We start from the raw sequence: 19,417 nt of genomic DNA, 5'->3' as shown, positions 1-19,417 counted from the left end.
TAATAAAGCCAAACAATGGCATCACAAGAAAAGAACATTAGGCCAATATCCCTTATAAATACAAATGCAAAAGTTGTCAACAAAACACTAGCAAACCAAATCCAACAGCACATAAGAGGATTGTTACATCATGACCAAGTGAAACTTATCCCATGAATGCACAGGTGGTTCAACATAAGAAAATCAATCGGTGTAATATATCACATTGATAGAATAAAGGGGAAAAGTCACATAGTTATTTCAACTGATGCATACAAGGTATTTGACAGAATCAAAGACCCTTTCATCATCAAAAACACCAGGAAATAGGGGGCATCTGGGTGGCTCAGTTGGTTAAGCATCTGACTCTTGATTTCAGCTCAGGTCATGACCTCAGGGTCGTGAGATCAAGCCCCATGTTGGGCTCCACGCTCAGAGAGGAAGACCCCCCTCTTGAGATCCTTTCCTCCTCCCTCTCCCGCTCCTCCCCCATCACACACACACTCTCTCTCTCTCTCTCACTCTAAAATCAATCAATCAATCAATCAATCAATCAATAAACAAACAAACAAACAAACCTTTTAAAAAACCCCACACATTAGAAATAGAAGGGAACTTCCTCAACATGATAAAGGACATCTATGAAAATCCCACAGCAAACATCATAATGGTGAGAGGCTGGGAGTTTCCCCCGAAGATCAGGAACAAGACAAAGATGCCTTTCAGCACTGCTATTTGACATTGTACTGGATGTTCCAGCCAGATCAGGTAGATAAGAAACAGAAGGCATCCAAACTGGAGAAAACGAAGTAAAACTATCTCTATTCACGGATGACATGATCCTATATATAGAAAAATCTCAAATAACCTACAAGAAAGTTACCAGAGCTAATAAACAAATTCAGCGAAGTTGTACTGAAAATATCAGTTGCACAAAAATCAGTTGCGTTTTTATACACCAACAGTAAACAATCTGAAAAGAAAATTAAGAGCAGAATTCCAGGGGCACCTGGGTGGCTCAGTGGTTGAGCGTCTGCCTTCGGCTCAGGTCATGATCCCGGGGTCCTGGGATTGAGTCCCACATCAGGCTCCCTGCTCAGCGGGAAGTCTGCTTCTCCCTCTCCCACTCCCTCTGCTTGTGTTCCCCTCTCCCGCTATGTCTCTGTCAAATAAATAAAATCTTTAAAAAAAAAAAAAAGAACAGAATTCCATCTGCAATAGCATCAAAGAGAATCAAATACTTAGGAATAAATTCAAGGAGGTAAATTACTTATACACTGAAAACTACAAAACATCACGAAAGAAATTAAAGAAGGCACAAATGATGGAAAGACATCTCATGTTCTTTGACTGGAAGACCTATTGTTAAGATGTCCAGACACCCAAAGTGATCTACAGATTCAATGCCGTTCCTTTCAGAATCCCAAGGACACTTTTGCAGAAATGCATATGGAAACTTGAGGTGCCCCAAATATCCAAAACAATCTTGACAAACGAGAACAAAGTCGGAAAACTCATACTTCCTGTTTCAACAATTACTACAAAGTTACAGTTCTCAAAATTAGTGTGGCACCGGAAGGACAGACATATAGACCAGGGATGGGCTTTTCAACACAAGGTGCTGGGAAAACTGGATGTTCATATACAGAAGAATGAGGTTGGATTGTTACCTCTCACCCCAGACAAAATCTAACTCAAAACAGATCAAGATCTAAATGAAAGAGGTAAAACTATAAAACTCTGAGAAGAAAACCTAAGGGATGTCTTCATGATGCTGAATTTAGCAATAGTTTCTATGCTAGGATATCAAAAGCACAGGCAAAAGAAAAAATAAATTAGAATTCGTCAAAGTTGAAGTGCTTTGTGCATCAGACGACACCATCAAGAAAATGCAAAGGTAACCCACAAAACAGGAGAAAACATTTGCAAAACACTTATCTGATAAGGGATTAATATCCAGAATATATAAAGAAGACCTGAAATTCAACAGCCAAACAACCCACTCAGTTTAAAAACGGGCAAAAGACTTGAACAGACTTCTTGCCAGAGAAGACAGGGAGCATGTGAAATGTTGCTCAGCATCATTAGTCATGAGGATAATGCAAATCAAATCACAGAGCGACACTGCCTCACACCCATCAGGCTGGCTGTTATTAAAGCAATGGAAGATACTAAGCGTTGTCAAGGACATGGAGAAAGGGGAGCCCTCACGCACTGCTGGTGGCAACGCAGTGTGGCAGGTCCTTAAAAGGTTCAACATAGAACATTCGTGGCAGCATTATTCACAACAGCCGAAAGCCAGAGACAAGCCAGGTGGCTGTCAACAGTTGAGGGGATAAAATGTGGCGTACACATGCCACGGACTACTACCCAACCACAAAACAGAATGAAGTTCTGACACAAGCTCCTACACGGATGGACCTCAAAGACGTGAGGCTGAGTGCAAAGAGCAGGTCACAGAAGGACACTCCATGTGCATGAGGTCCCCAGAGCGGTCAGATCCACAGAGAGAGCAGAGTGGGGGGTGCCAGGGGTTGGCACGGGGAGCTAGTGTTTCAAGGGGACAGAGCTTGTTTGGGGAGATGAGAACATTCTAGACACAGACGGTGAGGCCACACAGCAACGTGAGCGTGCTTAATGCCATGGAACCGCACACTTAAAATGATAAAAGACAATACATTTTATTTTATATATATTTTACCACTTTAAAAAAAAAAAAAGATGGCAAAGGAGATGGAAGAACCTGGGCCTCTGATGGCATAGTGACGGTCTGCAGCATTCCGGACACCTGAGAAAGAAGCCAGCCCTCGTGTCCGCCTGCCATCTGGTGTCTGTCACTGCAGCTGTGTGCACTCCGAAGTCACATGCGGGGAGACCGCCGCCCCCTCCCGCCTGGCTTCCAGCGCACCCGCTACCATTGCTCTGCAGGCCCTCAACCTCCCCAGCCAGGTGTCTCTGCGCGGGGCTTGCTCTGGGCATCCAGAGGGTTTTAGCAGCATCCCTGGCTTCTGCCCAGTACACGTCGGTGGCACCGCCCCCCAGAGGGACCACCTAAATTGTCTCCGCTCCTTGCCAGATGCCCTGCAAACACGTAACACCCCTGGTTGAGAACCACTGTCCTCCCACTTTTTTTTAAGATTTTACTGATTGATTTGCCAGAGAGAGCACACACACACAAGCAGGGGGAGCCACAGGCAGAGGGAGAAGTGGGCCCCCTGCTCCATCCCAGGACCCTGGGATCATGACCTGAGCTGAAAGTAGACGCTTAACCCCCTGAGGCCCCCAGGCGTCCCAAGAACCACAGGCCTATGGAAGTGTTTGCTAAGCCCACTAATCTGCTCACTGCTCTCCATGCAACCCTGCTGGTCCCTTCCTCCCAGCTTTGCTGTGACCCCCACCAAATTTTCCCAAATCCTGCCAGTCCTTCACCGCTCACGCCAAATCCTCCATCAGTGGGGGGATGGCAGGGACCTCAATCACCATCCCGAGCCCAGATGGCTTCCCCTGCTCCAGCCATCACGGCACTTCACCTGTTGCCTTGTGTGTTTTGCTCCTGGAGGCTAAGTTCCTGGTTCCAGGGGGCAGGGATCCTTAATACATATAAGAGTCCAATCTACACATTTCAGTGAACACATTAGATTGTTTGTCCCTGGAGCTCAGCAGCACTCAGGCTGTCGGGTCCTTTGTCCCTGCTTCTTGGTGGGGACATCTTGGGAAGCTGCTTCTCCAGGCCCTGCTAAGGTGGGGAAGGGCCTGCAGGCCCATGGAGAGGGTGACCCAGGCCTGAGGCCAGCAGTCTGCTTTATAGAACTCCTCCATGGACAAGACCCCAGATCACTCCCAAGGGCTCCCTGGAAGGGACAGGTGGGCAGCCCAATCTGCCCCTCATTGCTGCCTCCCTAAGCACCTCTGGCCCACCTCCAGGACCCAGAAAAGATCTTAGATCTCAATACGCCAAGATGTGGGCAGGGCTAAGAACACAGAGGCCAGACCACCAAGTGGGGGCTGTCAGGATTGGAGCCAGGTGTCCAGGCCAAGTGGGGACAAGGTCTGGAAAGCTGAACCTAGATGCTTATTCTCTACTTGACAAGCATCATGTGGCTCCTCATGTTCTTACCAGCCCTGTGAGTTGGGTGGGTGTCTTCATGGGGGCCCCTGTCCGTGGTGGTCCCTCTGGGCACCACCACCTCTGCACTTCCTAATCTGGGGCCGATGAGTCAGATGGTGAGCCGTAGGACCCAAAGGAGCCCCGAGAAGGGGTCTGAAGCAGGGTCCACAGGTGGGGGAACCGCCCCTGTCCAGGGAGCAGATGAGTGTAGGAAGGGATGGGCCTCTGACTTCACCAGAAACCAACAACCTTGGCAACCAGCCCCAGCCTGGGGCAGCCCCACAGTCTCCACTCTGAGTCACAGAGGGGACATGTAGGGTGCGTCCAGGCTGTTGTGTCAGGGGGCAGAGTCCAGCCTGGTCAGTACATCCTTTTCATCTTTTTCCTCTTAACTGGAAATAGTTAAGAGCCTCAGGCACCAGGGATAGTCTCAGGAAGAGCTTGATCCTTTTAGGAGTCCCGGCTGGGCAGCAAGGCACTTGGCATGGCCCCTGCCTCCAGGCCTCGCCGGCCAGGGTGGACAGCAGCCCAGAGACAAGCGTCGTGGGGTCAAGGCAGTATTACGGACACAAAGAAGAGGGTGTCCAGCCCAGGCGGGGAGTCAGCAAGACTCGCTGGAGGAGGCCATACCCCAGCAAGAGAGCGTACAAATTTAGCCAAGAAGCAGATCACCCATCCAGATTTCAATTTCAGATAAACAATGAATAATTTTTTAGTGTATCACAAATACTGCACAGGACATACTTACGCTAAAAAGTGACACCCTTCATCATTGCATCTCACAGATGAAGATGAGGCTCAGAGAAGGGATGGGACAGAGCTGAGCGGAGCTCGCTCACCTAGGGTTCCAGAGTGGCGTCCACAGATCTGAGTACCCGCCCACTCTGTCCCTCAGCCAGGTGGCACTGGCCTGGCTTGCTTTTTGTGAGCCTCAGCTTCTCAATCTGTAGAATGGGGTGGGTGTTGTAGGCATTCAGGCCTCCCCTGGCAGGGGCCCTGCCCAGGACCTGCTGGCCAGGACCCGCACCGTAAGCACAGGCCTCTATGACTGGGACGTGCACTGAAGTTGGAGGGGCACCCTGCATAGAGCCACCCGCGGGGGCGCTGAGGCTGCCTGACCTCATGGTGTGTCCCAACACAGGATCGCTGGCACGGGTCACTTTACCCCGCTCACAGATGAGACCCCAGGAGGAAGCCGAGACAAGTGAGGGGCCTCCCTGGTAGCCAGGCTGGGCTAGCACACTGAAGAGCTGCCGACGTGGCTGCTCCCAGTTTGGCTGCAGGGACTGCGGGTGAGCTGGTGGTTGAACAGACACTGAGCTGCTGTCCTGAGTGGGTGTCTGCCCAGCAGTGCCTGGCCCCCTCCCCAGTGGATGAGCCCTGCTTCGTTTTCCAGGTACACATGGCTGGGATCCACACCACAGACTGGCGAGGCAGGACATCCTGACACTTCCTCCCGGAGGCGGGGTAGGGAGAGGGGGCAAGCATTTGGCAGGGGCGCCTCCCTGCACGAATTCCACCTGATTGTCTGCCACTGCCCCCGGAGACCAAAGTGCCTAGAGCAGCAAGCGCCCCTGAGTCACTGATCCTCAGCAGATGCAGGGGTTAGCTAGTCAGAAATGCACCTGAGCGCTTCGTGCTCTGGGTCCAGAGGTTTCTAGGACACAGTGTTCTCCCATCCGTTATCACCGCGGCTGCTGGCCTATCTGATCACAGTGCTTCTCTGCTTGAAAACCACCTGCTCGTTTGTTTATCTTCTGAATTTTTTACATGTCACTGTGTTATCTCTGAAATAAATCAATTTTTTAGCCTTTACCTATTTTGGTGATGACCACTTTTGATTCCTTTCGTCCTCAGATGGGCTGGGCCCCCCCCCACCTGGAGTATTTGTACATGCTGGTCCCCTTCTGTGCGCTGGCTGCAGGCACCCCACACCCCTCCTGCCCTCACTCAGCGCCGGCACCTGGCAGGCCCTAGCCTTTGGAATCCACAGCTTGGGTGCATCCAAGGCCTGATTCTCAATCCCCTAAAGCCCCTTGCCTGCCTGAACAGCAGCGCCCACTCAGGCTTCCGTGTGGGTGTGACTCTGCCAGCAGGGGTGGGGGGGAGGTGGTCACCGGCCAGCCTTCCCACCAGGAACCTTCGCTTCAAGCTTCGAGTAGGTTCACCCTACCCCACCCCTTCCAGGCCCACAGTGCCCCTCCCATGCAGGGCCTGTCCGGCTCTAGTTTGGATGTGCATCAGATGGACAAGTCCAGTCCCTGGAGACCTCAGTTTCCCCATATATAAATTAAGTAAATGGACACAGTGAGGCCTATCCCCAGGGTGGGGTGGGGATTGAATGAGATGTCTAGGCCCCTGGACACCCTCCTTCTGTGGGGTCAGGGCACAGAGACACACCACCCTCTCCACCGCCCAGCCAGGTCAGACCCTACCAAGTGTAGGGGCCTGTAATAGCTTGGGGAGGGGATCACAGGCACAGCCCAGCTTCCCAAGGGCCTCAGATAGGACCTGCCCGTGTTGGTGACAATGCCAGCCATGTCAGCTAGGCCCCTGCGGGGGTGGACAGCGGGGCCCCGCCCACCAGCCCTCACTGGCCTGGTGAGCTCAGTGCACCGGGGAACTTCTCTGAGCCTAGGAATGTGGGATACCCTTGTCTGAGGCTTGTTAAGGGTGATGGGTACACAGCCCCAGCTCCATCCACAGGCGGGGACAAAGGCCCAGACGAGTCCCCTTGGCCCCCAACTCTCCTGCATCTGGATCTGGACTGGTTCTGGGACACAAGCCCCCTGGCCGGGAGCACCTGGAGGTGGCGGGGCCAGAGGACCTAGAACCATGAGGGAGAAGGCTGACCTCACGGCCAGGCCTCAGCTCCTCGCCTGCCTCACAGAGCAGGTGGGACGGTCCACGGGGGACGGAAGCCCAGCAGCCTGGTGGCTCCAGGCCTGCTGGAACCCCAGTGGCTCACCCGGGCTTGCTGGCAGAGCCCCGCCTGAGCAACACCATTGTAAACCGCGGCTACCCAGAAACCCTCAAACACAACAGGAGCGGGAAATGTCAAAACCTCACCTACCCCAAGCGCTATCACACCCGAACAGCAAGCAGAAGCACAGCCTCCTCATGATGCCCATAAGCAGGTGACAGTAATGCCAGGACTCCGCCCCCTCGAGACCCCCGCCTTCTCAAACCGGGACCTGCTGGCTCAGTAAGGAGCATCCAACAGCGAGCACACGCATCTCACCACCACACCCGCATGTACGGAATACACAAATATGTCTATAGGGAGTGGGGCGGGAACACAGGAGCCAGTCCCCTTGGCTCGGGTGCAGAGGCGCCCAGATTTGGATGTGGAGGTATGGGGCTCCTAGCTGGGAAGGCTCACGGTCTCCAAGCTCCGGGGGAGGGAGGTCGGTCAGTCTGGCCGGCAGTGGGCTGGGCCAGAGACCCAGACGAGCTGCGGCAGCGCCTCATAGCTGACCTCTGCCGGCCAGGCAGCCGCCACACACACAACGCAGAAAACCTCCCGGAAGCAATTTAATTCCCAAGGTTCCCAGGGATGGGCATCCCTTCCTACTTGCAGGAAGCCTGAGTCAGGACGGATGGAGTCTATTAGGCGAGCAGGGCAGCACCACGGGCCTGCTCCGGAATCCAGTCCAGCCAGGGTGGGAAGCCGGCGCCCGCACCCTGCTCGGCGCTCAGCCTGGGAAGGGGCCCTGGGAGCCAGCGAGGCTGCGCAGACGACCTCAGGAAGGCACGGCTGTGGGTCTGCTTCTCTCTTTTCTGTGCCTGAAGCTGCGCAGGGGATTCTGGGTCTTGGCCTTCTGCAGGGCAAAGCCACAGGTTAGCTGGGCGCACCTGACGTCTGTCTGCCCAGACTCAGGGAGGTGAGAGGTGTGGCCCCTTGGCAAGGCCCTACAGGCCACCGGGCCGAGGACAAAAGCTGCCGCGGTCACCGTCTGTGGCCCACTAAACACCCACGTTCTTCCTCCCACTGCCTGGAGCAGAGGCTGGGCAATGAGGACAGAAAAACAGACCATCCTGTGCTCCTGAAGCTGCCTGGGGGTGGCCCAGGGAGTGCCCGGCCCCCACAACTTTGCCCCTCAACCCCCGAGTCTGGGGCCAGGCCTTAGGGCCTCTCCCCTCCCTCCCAAAGGCAAGGTGCATGCGCACCCTGATGACAATGGATGAGGGAAGAGGGGAGCCCCGCAGCATGGCCAAGGCCCCGGGGCACATACCTTGACTTTCCTGGAGGCCAGCTTTTTCCGCTTCTTATGAGGGTGGACGAGGCCACGCAGAGCGGGGGGGACTAGAAGAGGCACAGACTCAGCAGCTGCCACGACCCCTCACACCCCACCCCCTCCAGCTGTGCCCAGCGAGCCGCCCCGATTCTGACCCAGGGCCCGGCACACCAGCCCCAAGTCCGACGTGCCCAGGGCTGCAAGAATGGCCACCGTGGGGGCAAGGGCGCAGAAACTCGGGCTAAGTCGCTCCCCTGCTGCCTTTAAGCCGGCTGCAGAAAGCACGTGGCAGAAAAGAAACATACGCATGTTTCTAAAGGAAAAAAACACTGCTAAAATACAAGTCTCTCTGTAACTTCTCCGTACACGGCCCCTGATTACCGGTTCATCCCTCACGGGACATCTCTCCCCCCACGGCCTTCTGTCACCTGTCAGGCCACACTGTCACTGCTGCCACCTGCGGCACAACCCCCAAGGCCCCCCGGCCTCACACTCCTGCCAAAGACTTTGCTCCTACAGGACAGAAGGGGTTCCCTGGTCCCCATGGGGCCGACAGACTCCCCCTGCGCCACCCCAGCTTTACCTGGTGATTGGCCCATGTCCTCCGGCAGGGGCGACAGCGCCTCCTGCCTGTGCCCCCTTCCACATCCCCATGGCTGCCTGACCAGTTGATGCAGCAGGAGCACCCCACCTCCGTGCCGACTCTGCCCGCACCCACCACACAGGGGCCTCCGTACTGCCTGCTTCCCGTGTCCCCAGCACAGGGGGATCCCTGTCTCTATGGATCCTGGGGGAGCACGCCCACACATTCAAGCAGACGTGTCTGTGTGCTTGTGCGCGTGCCAGCTGCCCAGTCTCTTGAGGTTCCATCCGCTCACCCAGGTAGTCAGGGACGTGGCCCAGGTGAGGCTTCACCACGGCAGGGTGCAAGGGCAGGTCGTGCCGCAACAGCTGGAGGTCCCGGGGGTTGTCTTCAAAGTACGTCTGCGGGAGGAGATGGGCACACGGCAGGGTTGGTCTGCCTTTTGTGGCTCCACGGGGGCCCTTGGGCAGGTGCACTGTGCTCTCCAAGAGGTGCCACCACTCTGGTCTCCCCCCCTCCCTCAGGCGCCGCGTCTGCAGGGACATGGCCCTTCCTGAGGCAGCCATGCCCCACACGGCCTCCACACGGGCCCCCACATGGACCCCCCCCCACCATGGCAACATGTGCCGAGGACAAACTCCACAGTGGTGATTCTGCATCCCCCACGGATGCTGAGCCTCACCTTGAGCCTCTCTGAGTGCAGAAGCTCCTCCTTGATCTCCTTCAACCTCGCCTCTCGAATGGCCTGTTTGGTCACTGAGCGCATGGCATCCTGGGTATAGACACCAAAGGTCAGGATGGGGGGGCGGGGCGCTGCCCTGTCCTCCCTTGTGCCTGGAAGCTCAGGGGCAGGGGTCTGACCCAGGGGGACTCACCCCCACCCCCAACCACAAGATCCCGCTCACCCGGCAGCGGTAGCGGAAGCCCTCAATCTCCTCCATGCGGAACTGGTAGGGAAGCAGTACGGGGGCCCCGTTCTCTGTGGAAATCACGGCAGTGAGAGTCCCCTGAAGATTCAGGGTGGGTCTACCGGAGGCCATCTGCTCAGAGGTCCCCCCAGGCCCTCCCCGGGGCGAAGCAGCCCGGCCCTCAGCCCACGCCTTCCCTGCGAGGAGCGCGTATGGTGAAACAGCCGGGTCTCGTGCACAGCCCGTGACAGCTGCTCCAGCACGCTGTGGCTGGGCAGCCCGTTGTCCCCCAGGTGCCCGTCACAGCAGCCTCAGAACCTGCCCACGTACCCACTCTCCTCCCCCATGGCCACTCTGGACACTTGACATTCGTGACAAACCAGCGTCTCAGCACAGAAGCAGCACTCGCACTCCCGCCAAGCAGCGCCCTGGCCCCTCTTCTGTACGATCCCACAGGGTCCTTCTTGGACCCCCAACACAAGCAGAACTGAGGACCCTTCGGGGAGCCTCCTGGCTGGTGGGTAGCCCCACCCACGCCTCCTCTGCCAGCCGCTGCTCACAGCCTGAACAGCGCCAGCTACACTGCCTCAGCGTCACCTCTGGAAGGCCCAACGGGCGCCCAGACCTGAACCTGGCAACTGACCCCCCCACCCCCCACTGAGCTCCCTCTCCCAGGGTCCCTGGGAGACACCACCAGCCCCATCCCCATCTCCCAAAACCCCTTTCCCTCCTTTAGCCCTTCTGCCCCTCGAGTCCAAACCTCGGCTTGTTCGTCTGTGGGGAACCCTGCCTGCCCCCATGAGGCAGGAATGAGGATAGAACAGGAAGAAGGCACAGGGCAGGACTGAGTGGGAGGAGCTATCTTACCACCAGTGGGCCTAAGGCGTTGTGGGAGGAGAGCGCGGGGGTTCTTACCTCCGCTGAGAAGCTCCTCGATCGTGCCCAGGTGGGACTGCTCAGTGGGCAGCACGAAGGTCAAAACCATGCCCGGGTTGTTGGCGCGTGCCGTCCTGCAAGAACAGACGGCCCAGCCTCAATCTCTGGCCCACAGCCCACGGTCCTGGTGTCTGCCCACCACGCCCCAGCTCTCCCACCTGCCAGCTCGATGGATGTAGGCCTCAGGGGTGGGGGGAAGGTCAAAGTTGAGCACAGTAGACACGTAGTGGAAGTCTATGCCCCGGGCCACGCCTGCCTCCGGATCAGAGGCCCTGTAGGTAGACGTCCCAACGTCAGACTGACCACCCCTCCTCCAAGCCAGCAACCTCAAGCCGTTTAATCAGCAAAATCGCTCAGTAAAGCCTTCCACAAAATCAGAGACCTCTAATAGATTGAAAATCCTAAGACCGGAACTATTTCAGAAGCTGGGGTAGCGGGGGTGGCCGAGCCCTCGCCCTGACCTCCGTGCCGGGGGAAGGACGGGACTCACCGCGCCACAGGACAACCTGAGAACCACCCCTCGCCGGACAGCCTGCTGGGCAGGCAAAGGCCGGAGCTCCCGACCGCTTCAGAAACCTCCTCCTCACGAGTCACAGCTGCACGTCTCTCCTTGCAGGACGACCCCCAACAACCCACGACATTTGGCCCTTCCTGCTGCCTCAGGGAACATGCATGCGCGCCCTTCGCTCTCTCCAGACCTCGGCAGCCGAACGGGGCCCCACAGGCAGCCAGGCCCCAACGCCGGACCCCTTGCTCTGGGCATCCGGTTTCACCACCTTCCGAAAGATGGGGAAACAGTCTCCCTGCAGTGCACTTGCGAAGGGAGACACCAGCACTCACCTGTCCCCTTTGGATCCTCGGCCCCGACGCTTGCCCTTGACCGGAGCCCCCAGGACTTCGGCGTCAGTCGCTATGACGCAGTCGTAAAAGCCCTGGTTGAACTGTGAAATGATGTGGCACCTAGAGCCCAAGAGCAGAGGAGGGCTCAGCCCCCAGAGCCAGTCGGAGGCTCCCTCCCACCCCCAACATCATCACAACCGTCATCCTGACTCTTCCCTCTTCTCCAGCTTGGCTCCCGCATAACCTTTGTGCCTCAGCTCCTCAGCTGAAGACGAAGCAACGGCAGAAATCTCAAAGCCGTGACAAAGAAAGCCAGTAAGAATCGGTCAAGCCCACAGCCTGGCCTCCACTGCCCACTGAAGACACAGGAGCACCCCTGCGTCTCCCCTTCCCATGTCTCAGCCGAGGGGTCAGGCCAGGTGTACCTGGAGCACAGCGGGAGCTCTCCGTTGAGCACACAGGTGGGGATGCTAAACTGCTCCAGGAACAGGCGCAGCCGGTAACTCCTCTCCAGAGTGTTGACAAAGAGCAGGGACTTGCCGCGGATCAATGACAGCTTGAGCAGGGCATAGAGCAGCAGGAATTTATCTTCCTCTGTCTGACAGACTACCTGGAACTGCCGCAGCTGGTCTGGCCCCGGCAGCTGGGACTCCTGCAGCTTGAGAGTCACCTGCAGGGAAAGAGCCCTGTGGTCAGAAAAGAGGAGGAGACAGAAGAGAGGCGGCACGCTGCTGGCTCAAACCAGGGCACCCCGCGTCCCCTCCCACTGGGTGACGTGACAACTCAAAGCGCCCCAGCCATTACGCTGTGCAGAGGACGTACGATTACGACACGCAGGGGGCACAGAACAGCGAAACACATGGTAAGTGAGGAAGGAAGCCCCGCGCAGCAGCAAGCTCTCAGGACAGCCAAGTTCACAAACACAAGAGCTTTGGCCGTGCCACTCAAAGCAGCCTTTCTGACTCTCGAGGGTCCCTGCTTCAGCCTTTAGGTGAAGCATGTTTGAACCACCCCCAGCAGACATCTGCAATGACGTAGCGACTGCAGACTGGTGGATGGTGGGTCTTGATAACCACCAGCTTCTAGTGCCTCAGAACCAGGAAGGCCACGTGTCAGGGACCCCGATGCTTCCATAGCGCCCTTACTGGATTATGGAGTACCAGCTCCTTGAGTGCTTGGACGTCCTCGTTAAAGGTAGCCGACATCAAAAAAGCCTGGTAAATCCGAGGCAGATGACTAGAACAAAACAGAGCCAGTCAGCCTCCAGCTCCAGGCCCCAGCCTCTAGTCACAGCTGCACGCAGCCCTCCCTTACCAGAGCAGACTCTTGAGTTCTTCCTCGAATCCAAAGGAGAACAGAAGGTCGGCCTCATCCAGCACCAGCAGCTCCAGGGAGTCTCGCAGGACCAAATTGTCCTGCTGCAAGTGGTTCAAGATGCGCGATGGGGTCCCCACGACTATGTCGGGTTTCTCCATCAGCACAGATCTGCAGGTGGGCAACACCTCCGTGTCAGGGAGTATGCAGCAACTCACATCGCACCCCGAGCAGCCCTGTTTACTGCACACAACCCCAGCAAACCCAATCCCGCATCCCTGTGCAGGTTCACTCCTCTACAGCCCTGTGGCTCTCACCCACCGCTGAGAGGCTGAGTCTTCCGCAGCAGAGACGTCAGCCACCCGAATATCTCGAGCGCAGTAGGCAGCCAGCTGCAGGATCATGGACCGGGCCTGCCGCGCCAGCTCCTTGGTGGGCACCAGGACAAGCCCTCTCACAGCCTGCTCTACTGCAGGGCCTGTCTGCAAGAGCACGAATGACAGACTTCAGCCAGCCAGCCCGCGACCTCAGGGCCACCTAAGGCCCCCGACAATCTGACCGAACGGTGGGCCTTCCACCAACCCCTCACTGACTGTCACCCTCCCCAGAACAGAACAGAATAGAGCATAGAACAGAGGGCTCTTTCCCCGGGCACTGACCCTCAAAAGACACAACTCCGCGGTTAGCATGTTGCTGAAAATCCAGCACCTAGAGCGCTGGACGTTCATGCTAATTCTACAAACAGAACCGGGAGACCTCCCCGCTTTTTACAGCAGGAAGAAGGAAAAGGGACGCGCTCGAGAAGACGCCAAGAAGGATGACAGCAGCGCCCGGATCGGGGGCAGGCGACTCGAACCCCAGCCCGGAGCGCTGAGCACAGCGGCATCCCGGGCCGGCCTTCGGGGTGCGAGGCCGGCGGGAGCCCCGGTCCCCTCACCCCGCCGCCGCGACCCACCGCCTTCCTGTGGAGCAGCAGCTGCAGCACGGGAATGGCATACGCGGCCGTCTTCCCCGAGCCCGTGCGGGCCCGAGCCAGCAGGTCCTTCCCCTCCAGGGCCAGCGGGATGGCCTTTTCCTGGATCAGCGTGGGTCGCGACCAGCCCAGGTCGGCGACGGCCTAGGAGACACGACGCGCGGCTCAGCGCGCCGCCCCGCTGCCGCCCCCAGCCACGTCGGCCCGGCCGCTCAGTACCCCCGGGTACCTGCAGGAGCCGGGGGTCGAGACCCATGTGCTCGAAGCCCAGCGCCTCCGGGTCCGCCATGCCGCGACTCTGCCGGGACAGCGCGCACACACGGCAGGAAGGGCGCGACGGCGCGTGGGACGCCACCACCAATCAGCTTCGCGGGCACCGCCCCCTCCCGGAAGTGCTGGAGCGTGGGCTTCCGGCGCCCCGGCGGGGCTCCGCGGCTGCGCAGGGCGCAGGGCCCGCGGTCTCCGGGAGGGGCCCTCGCTGGCCGCCTCCGCTGCTCGTGCGCGGGGGCGGCTCACGGCTCTCCCTTCAGTCAGCGCTTCCTCTTAGCAGCCTCGCCCTAGGAGCTGCGCCGGCGCCTGCCATGCCCTCCGAAGCTGTGGTGCCCGGCGGGGGCGGCCCTGGGAGGGGAGCCAGAACGGGGTCCAGGGGCACGGGCGGGCGTGGCACGAGAGAGGAAGGTGGGCTGGCCTGTGGGTGCCCATCAGTTACCCGCACAGCTTAGCGAGCAGTGAGGACTCTCGGTCCCCAGCTGTCGGTTCCCTATAGCTGCCATAACCAGTCTCCGTAACCCAGAGGCAGCTATGCTGTGGTTCTGCGGTTGTCTTGCAGGGCCTGGCTGGGCTGCACTCCCTTCTGGAGACTAGAGGGATGGTTCCTTCCTTGCCTTTCCCTTTGCCTGATGGCCCACTTCCTTCCTCTAACGAGCCCGCGACGGAGGCTGGAGTCCTCACGTCTCGCCATGGCGACCTTTTGCCTCCACTTTTAATGAACCTTGCGATGACCCTGTGTTCACCCACATAATCCAAGATGATCTTTCCATTTTAAAGTCAAACGATAGCAACCTTCATTCCCTTTTGCTGGGAAACCAGGCCTCACCACGACGACGACCCCCCCCCCCGCCCTTCCGGTTTTTGTGGTAACGATGTCATACAGTCTAAGAAAGCAAGAATTTCAGAATAGAAGCAGGGTAGTATTGGGAGGAATATCAAAATTCCCTGAATGTGGCCAAACTGCTTTCTAAAAACAACTTCCCTAGACCACGATGTGATTGTCACACAGCAGCATGGAAATCCTCCCCACAGCCGCCACCCGCTGGCCCATCCTCTGGCCATCGATATTCTACCTGCCCCATCAGTGGGACAAATGCCCCTTCCCATCAAACCTTGACAAGAGGAGAAACCCAGAACTTACCGACCTACTGGCAGAAACAAGATGCACTCAATTCTGTCTAAAGTGGGACAGACCAAAGAAGGCCGCCCTGGCTCTCAGTGGTGGCTGCCTGCCCTCCCACAGCCGAGAACAGGCACAGGAGCAGGCAGGTTCCCTTCCAGGCCTGTCTCAGAGTCCCCAGGAACCTCAAGCCAGAGGCCCACACGGCTAACCAGTTCCAGGATCATCTCATTTTCCCTGGGTTCATTCTAACCTAAGAAAACTGAAAACCATCCTAAATTCCCAAACTTTAGAGAATAGTCACTTACGGTTATTTCACCTCATTGGACAGTTATACAACCACCCAGAATTAGAAATATGAGGAACACTTAGTTTTAAAAAATACTTTTAAAAGATTAAAAGTCAAAACCTAGAAAACAAGCTTTCATGTTTTTATGAGTAAAAATAGGTACATACGTGAACTGTGTAGGACATAAAGAAAAAGATTTCGCTGTCAGTCAAATTAGTGTATGTTAAATAGACATGTGTAATCAGTAAAGGCAGGGAGTAAAAAGCCAAGGACAGGCAATTTTTTTTGTTTCTAGTTTTTTGAGAGAGAGGAGCACAAGCCAGCTTGGGGGGGGGGGGGCATAAGCAGGCTTCCTGCGGAGCAGGGAGCCCGCTGCGGGGCTTGATCCCAGGACCCTGGGACCATGACCGGAGCCAAATGACGCTTCACCGACTGAGCCCCCCAGGCAAGAGCAGGCAAGTTTAATACAGCAGAAGGGCAGAAGGGCAATGTACTAAGATGCTTCAGTGTAACTCCAGGGGCCGAGGAACAGGGACTTCATCTCCTCACGTGATTCCTGGCCGGTGGGCCTACGTGTCTGACCTCTGAGAGTGGCCATGCCACTGCATCCACGGACGCCCATCAGGCCAAACCCTGGCGGCAGGAGCCCCCCTGCTGACACCCTCCCACTGCCAGCCAGCATGGCAGCCAGCAAGGCCAGGGGCCTTTCTTCCACTGCCCTCTGTGCCTCCCCTCTGCCCACAACCTCTTAGTTCATTTCCAACACAGCTACTACAACACGTTTTATTTCACTGGAAAAATCCGTATGAAGAACCAAATGTGGTTCCTGTGAAGAAAACATTTAGCACAGTTTAAATAAAAGTGAAGAGAAGAACGAGGGGAGGAGGGCCCTGCCTGTGCGTGCTCCGCCACTTCCTCAGTCTGGGGCCCCACGGCATGGAAATCCCAGGTGTCCCGGGGAATCCCTGCTTGGCCCTCTCAGAAGGCCTTGAGAGCACCCGTGGTGTCTGAGAGCTGCTAGGGCCCTCAGCAAAAACGTACGGATACACAGATTGCACACGAGGCCGCACTGGTCTTTTCAGCTACTCACACACAGGCATGAACACTTCAACTAGGAAGTAAAATATATATAATTTATCAAAAAATAGTTCTAATATATAGAAAAACATTTCAATCCTCTGAGGCCTCTGCCCCTTATTTACATTCACAAAGCCACTGAGCAAACCCAGGACTCTGACGAGGGAACAGTGAGGCAGGGACTCCCTGGTGGGGCATTTCAGCCGCCTACTGCCTAAGTAGACGGAAAGCGAGAAGTTAAAGGAACAGCAGAGGTTTTTTTTCACTTGCTCTTTTTGTGACAGGATAGAGGGGAATCACGGGAGGTGAAAGAAGCAAGACTTCGTCCCGGGTCAGTTTCGACTCTGCACAAACCCCAAAACAGACCTTTGAAAACTCGGACCAATGTCCTGGGTCCTTGAGAACCCATGTGAGTGCTTTGTTGCCATGGAACCCATGTGGCTTGTATTCTTTTTTCATTTTTTTCTCTCAAAATCCAGATGGATAAGGTAGTGGGTGGGGAAAGTACCAGGTAATTGAGGTGACGGGGAGGGATCATACGAAGAGGACACTACACCAATTTCTTGGCCTCAAAGAAGCTTTTGAGGTGACGCATCTGCCAGACACCAGTGAGGATGAGGATGGCCGTCTGAGCAATGGACCACCACAGGACCCTCTGGTTGGTGCTCTCGCTGGTAAGACGGAAGCGCTCTTCGCGATACTGCGGGGGACAGCGGACCAGGGTTAAACGTGCAGGACAAACGGTCCCAGCTGTTGGGAGGTCCCTCCCTCCTGCGAGAAAGCCACTTTCAGGACAAATGGCTTTGGAGACACTGCCTCGGATTTCACCGGGAGTGCCCCAGGAGAGTGTGTGCGGCCCTCCACAAGCATCTCTGCTAGGCCGGGCGCTGTGCTCACTTCACTTCCGTCTACAAAGCTTGGAAACGGCCGTGTAGACGGACACTCTCCACCCCGTTCTCTGAACAGCTGAACTCCCAATCGGGAAAGCCCCCAAACAGAAACTTCCAGTGGGCGTAGCAGGCACAAAGGTCAACTGCCACATCCGAGTACAGTCAGACGCATGCTTACCCTCTGGTAATCCTGCTCCTTCTGGATCTGTTCCACCTGATCAAGCAGCTGGCGGGCTCGGAGCTGGAGCTCGGTCAGTTTGTCCTTGGCAGCAATCTCGGGGTAGTTGTTGGCATGCTCCCCAACCTGGATGTCCAGGTGCACGCGCTAGAAAGACACGGGGGTGGTGCCCCAAAGCCCTAAGGTCAGAAACCCTCCGACTCTCTGTTCCAGGCTGGGGATCCTACCCTCGTCCCTGGCTGTGGGGCAGAAATGCAACACCCGTCTCTCTGATTGTGACTGTGTCCCAAAGTGTCCCAAAGGACGGTGGCCGTTAACTCAAAACTCGGTGGAATCAGGGGAAAGATTCCGAACTGTGGCCGAGGAGGCAATCTTCTTACCAGCCTGCCGCCGGCAAAGAGAGCCATCCTGGTGGAGTTCGAGTGGAGGCAGATCTGGTGGTCACCGGGCGTGTGGGAGGTGAAGGTGAAGCGGCCCTCGGAGCCGTACTGCCGGGACAGCACCACCTGCAACGGGACACACCGTGACAACCCCCACCTGCACGCAGCCCTGTCCTCTGCGCCGGGCACGGCCCAGAGAGCCCCGGGGAAGGGTGGCCCCGTGGAGGCTGCAGACCGCCCGCGCCACAGCCCGAGCACGAGCAGCGGTGGCCCCACCTTGCCTTCCGGGTCCTTCACCTCCACATGCATGCCCAGGCCGGGGGTCGAAGGCAGGAAGACCTCCTTCTGCTTGTCCCACATCTGGGTGCGGTAGTTCCCTGCGGAGCAGACAGAGCCGTCACGACCCGCCTGCTCCGGCCGGCTCCCACACTCCGCGGGGCGCCGTGGCCGCGTCTGGGGGACACACAGGGCCCTGTCCTCCCTCGCCCCGCCTGACCGATGACCATGGTCTCGTCGGGGATCTCCTCGATGAAGCAGCGCTTCTCGGTCTCGCCGATGTGGAAGTAGAGTCCCCGGGCGCCGGCTGCGCACAGCGCGAGCAGCAGCACCGCCGGTCGTCCCATCGCCCGCCGCCACCCGCCCGGACACCTGCCAACGCGCGCCCTGGGCCCGTCGCGCATGCCCGCGCATGCGCCCCAGTCCAGGCGACGTAGCAGAGCCGAGCGAAGAGTGCGCATGCGCTGTGACCGCCGCCCTGCCTCCTTCTCCCTCCGCCGGTCTTCCCGGCCAAGCAGCCTGGCCGAGAGGAGAGTGCGCATGCGGGGAACGCCCGGATCTCCTTCCAGCTTTCCCGGCGACGGTACTTACTCCGACACCTACCTACGCGCTTCCTCCGCCCCGCGCGCATGCGCAAGCCTGCGCCCCGCTTCCAGGAAAGGCTGCGCAGCCGGGCTCGCGGCGCGCATGTGCCGATTCGCTCGCTACCGGCTTCTCCGCGGGTGGGACGTGGCGGGGGTCTCGCACTGGAGACGGGGTGTGGGGACGAGGGGTCCCAGGCGGGGGACTGGGAGTGGGGTCCCGCGCGGGGGAAGGAGCGTGGGGGCGGGGGTGTACTAGGCGGGCGAAGGGGCGTGGGGACGAGGCATCTCCCGCGGGGGAAGGAAGATGGGGGCGTGGGGTCCAGCGCGGGGGACAGGGCGGAGAGGAGGGGTCCCGTGTTAGGGGAAGGGGCGTGGGGACGTGAGGTCCCGCGAGGGGGAAGGAGCGTGGGGGTAGGGGAACGGCCGTGGGGGCGCGGGGTCCAGCACTTCTGGGGAAGGAGCCTGGGAAGGAGT

The 19,417-nt window shown here is 57.7% G+C and overlaps 2 protein-coding genes across 3 annotated transcripts; both read right to left on the bottom strand.

Moving 5' to 3' along the window:
* Positions 1-4,768: 4,768 nt before the first annotated feature.
* Positions 4,769-14,245, bottom strand: DDX56 (DEAD-box helicase 56). 2 transcript variants are annotated; one of them, XM_025853079.2, is made up of 14 exons: positions 14,109-14,245; positions 13,862-14,023; positions 13,228-13,388; positions 12,907-13,077; positions 12,738-12,828; positions 12,018-12,262; positions 11,593-11,712; positions 10,911-11,024; positions 10,732-10,826; positions 9,814-9,887; positions 9,591-9,680; positions 9,204-9,309; positions 8,323-8,393; positions 4,769-7,908 (listed from the first exon to the last, which is right to left on the bottom strand). In XM_025853079.2, the coding sequence occupies exons 1-14, from the start codon at positions 14,166-14,168 to the stop codon at positions 7,831-7,833; spliced, it is 1,638 nt and encodes a 545-aa protein (XP_025708864.1). In that variant the 5' UTR covers positions 14,169-14,245; the 3' UTR covers positions 4,769-7,830. The 2 variants fall into 2 exon arrangements, with proteins under 2 accessions (XP_025708864.1, XP_025708865.2); XM_025853080.2 differs by lacking the exons at positions 4,769-7,908; positions 8,323-8,393; positions 9,204-9,309; positions 9,591-9,680; positions 9,814-9,887 and adding an exon at positions 9,912-10,276.
* Positions 14,246-16,327: 2,082 nt separating this feature from the next.
* TMED4 (transmembrane p24 trafficking protein 4) lies at positions 16,328-18,916 on the bottom strand. Its single transcript, XM_025853078.2, has 5 exons — positions 18,580-18,916; positions 18,360-18,460; positions 18,084-18,209; positions 17,704-17,850; positions 16,328-17,335 (listed from the first exon to the last, which is right to left on the bottom strand). The coding sequence occupies exons 1-5, from the start codon at positions 18,899-18,901 to the stop codon at positions 17,186-17,188; spliced, it is 846 nt and encodes a 281-aa protein (XP_025708863.2). The 5' UTR covers positions 18,902-18,916; the 3' UTR covers positions 16,328-17,185.
* Between the last annotated feature and the right edge of the window lie 501 nt (positions 18,917-19,417).

Source organism: Callorhinus ursinus, unplaced genomic scaffold, assembly GCF_003265705.2.
Source record: "Callorhinus ursinus isolate GAN/ISIS: 27379988/994484 unplaced genomic scaffold, GSC_fseal_2.0 scaffold60, whole genome shotgun sequence".
NCBI classification, from domain to species: Eukaryota; Metazoa; Chordata; class Mammalia; order Carnivora; family Otariidae; genus Callorhinus; species Callorhinus ursinus.
The sequence above is the reverse complement of the archived record's forward strand: the minus strand, read 5'-3'. Positions and strand labels throughout refer to the sequence as shown.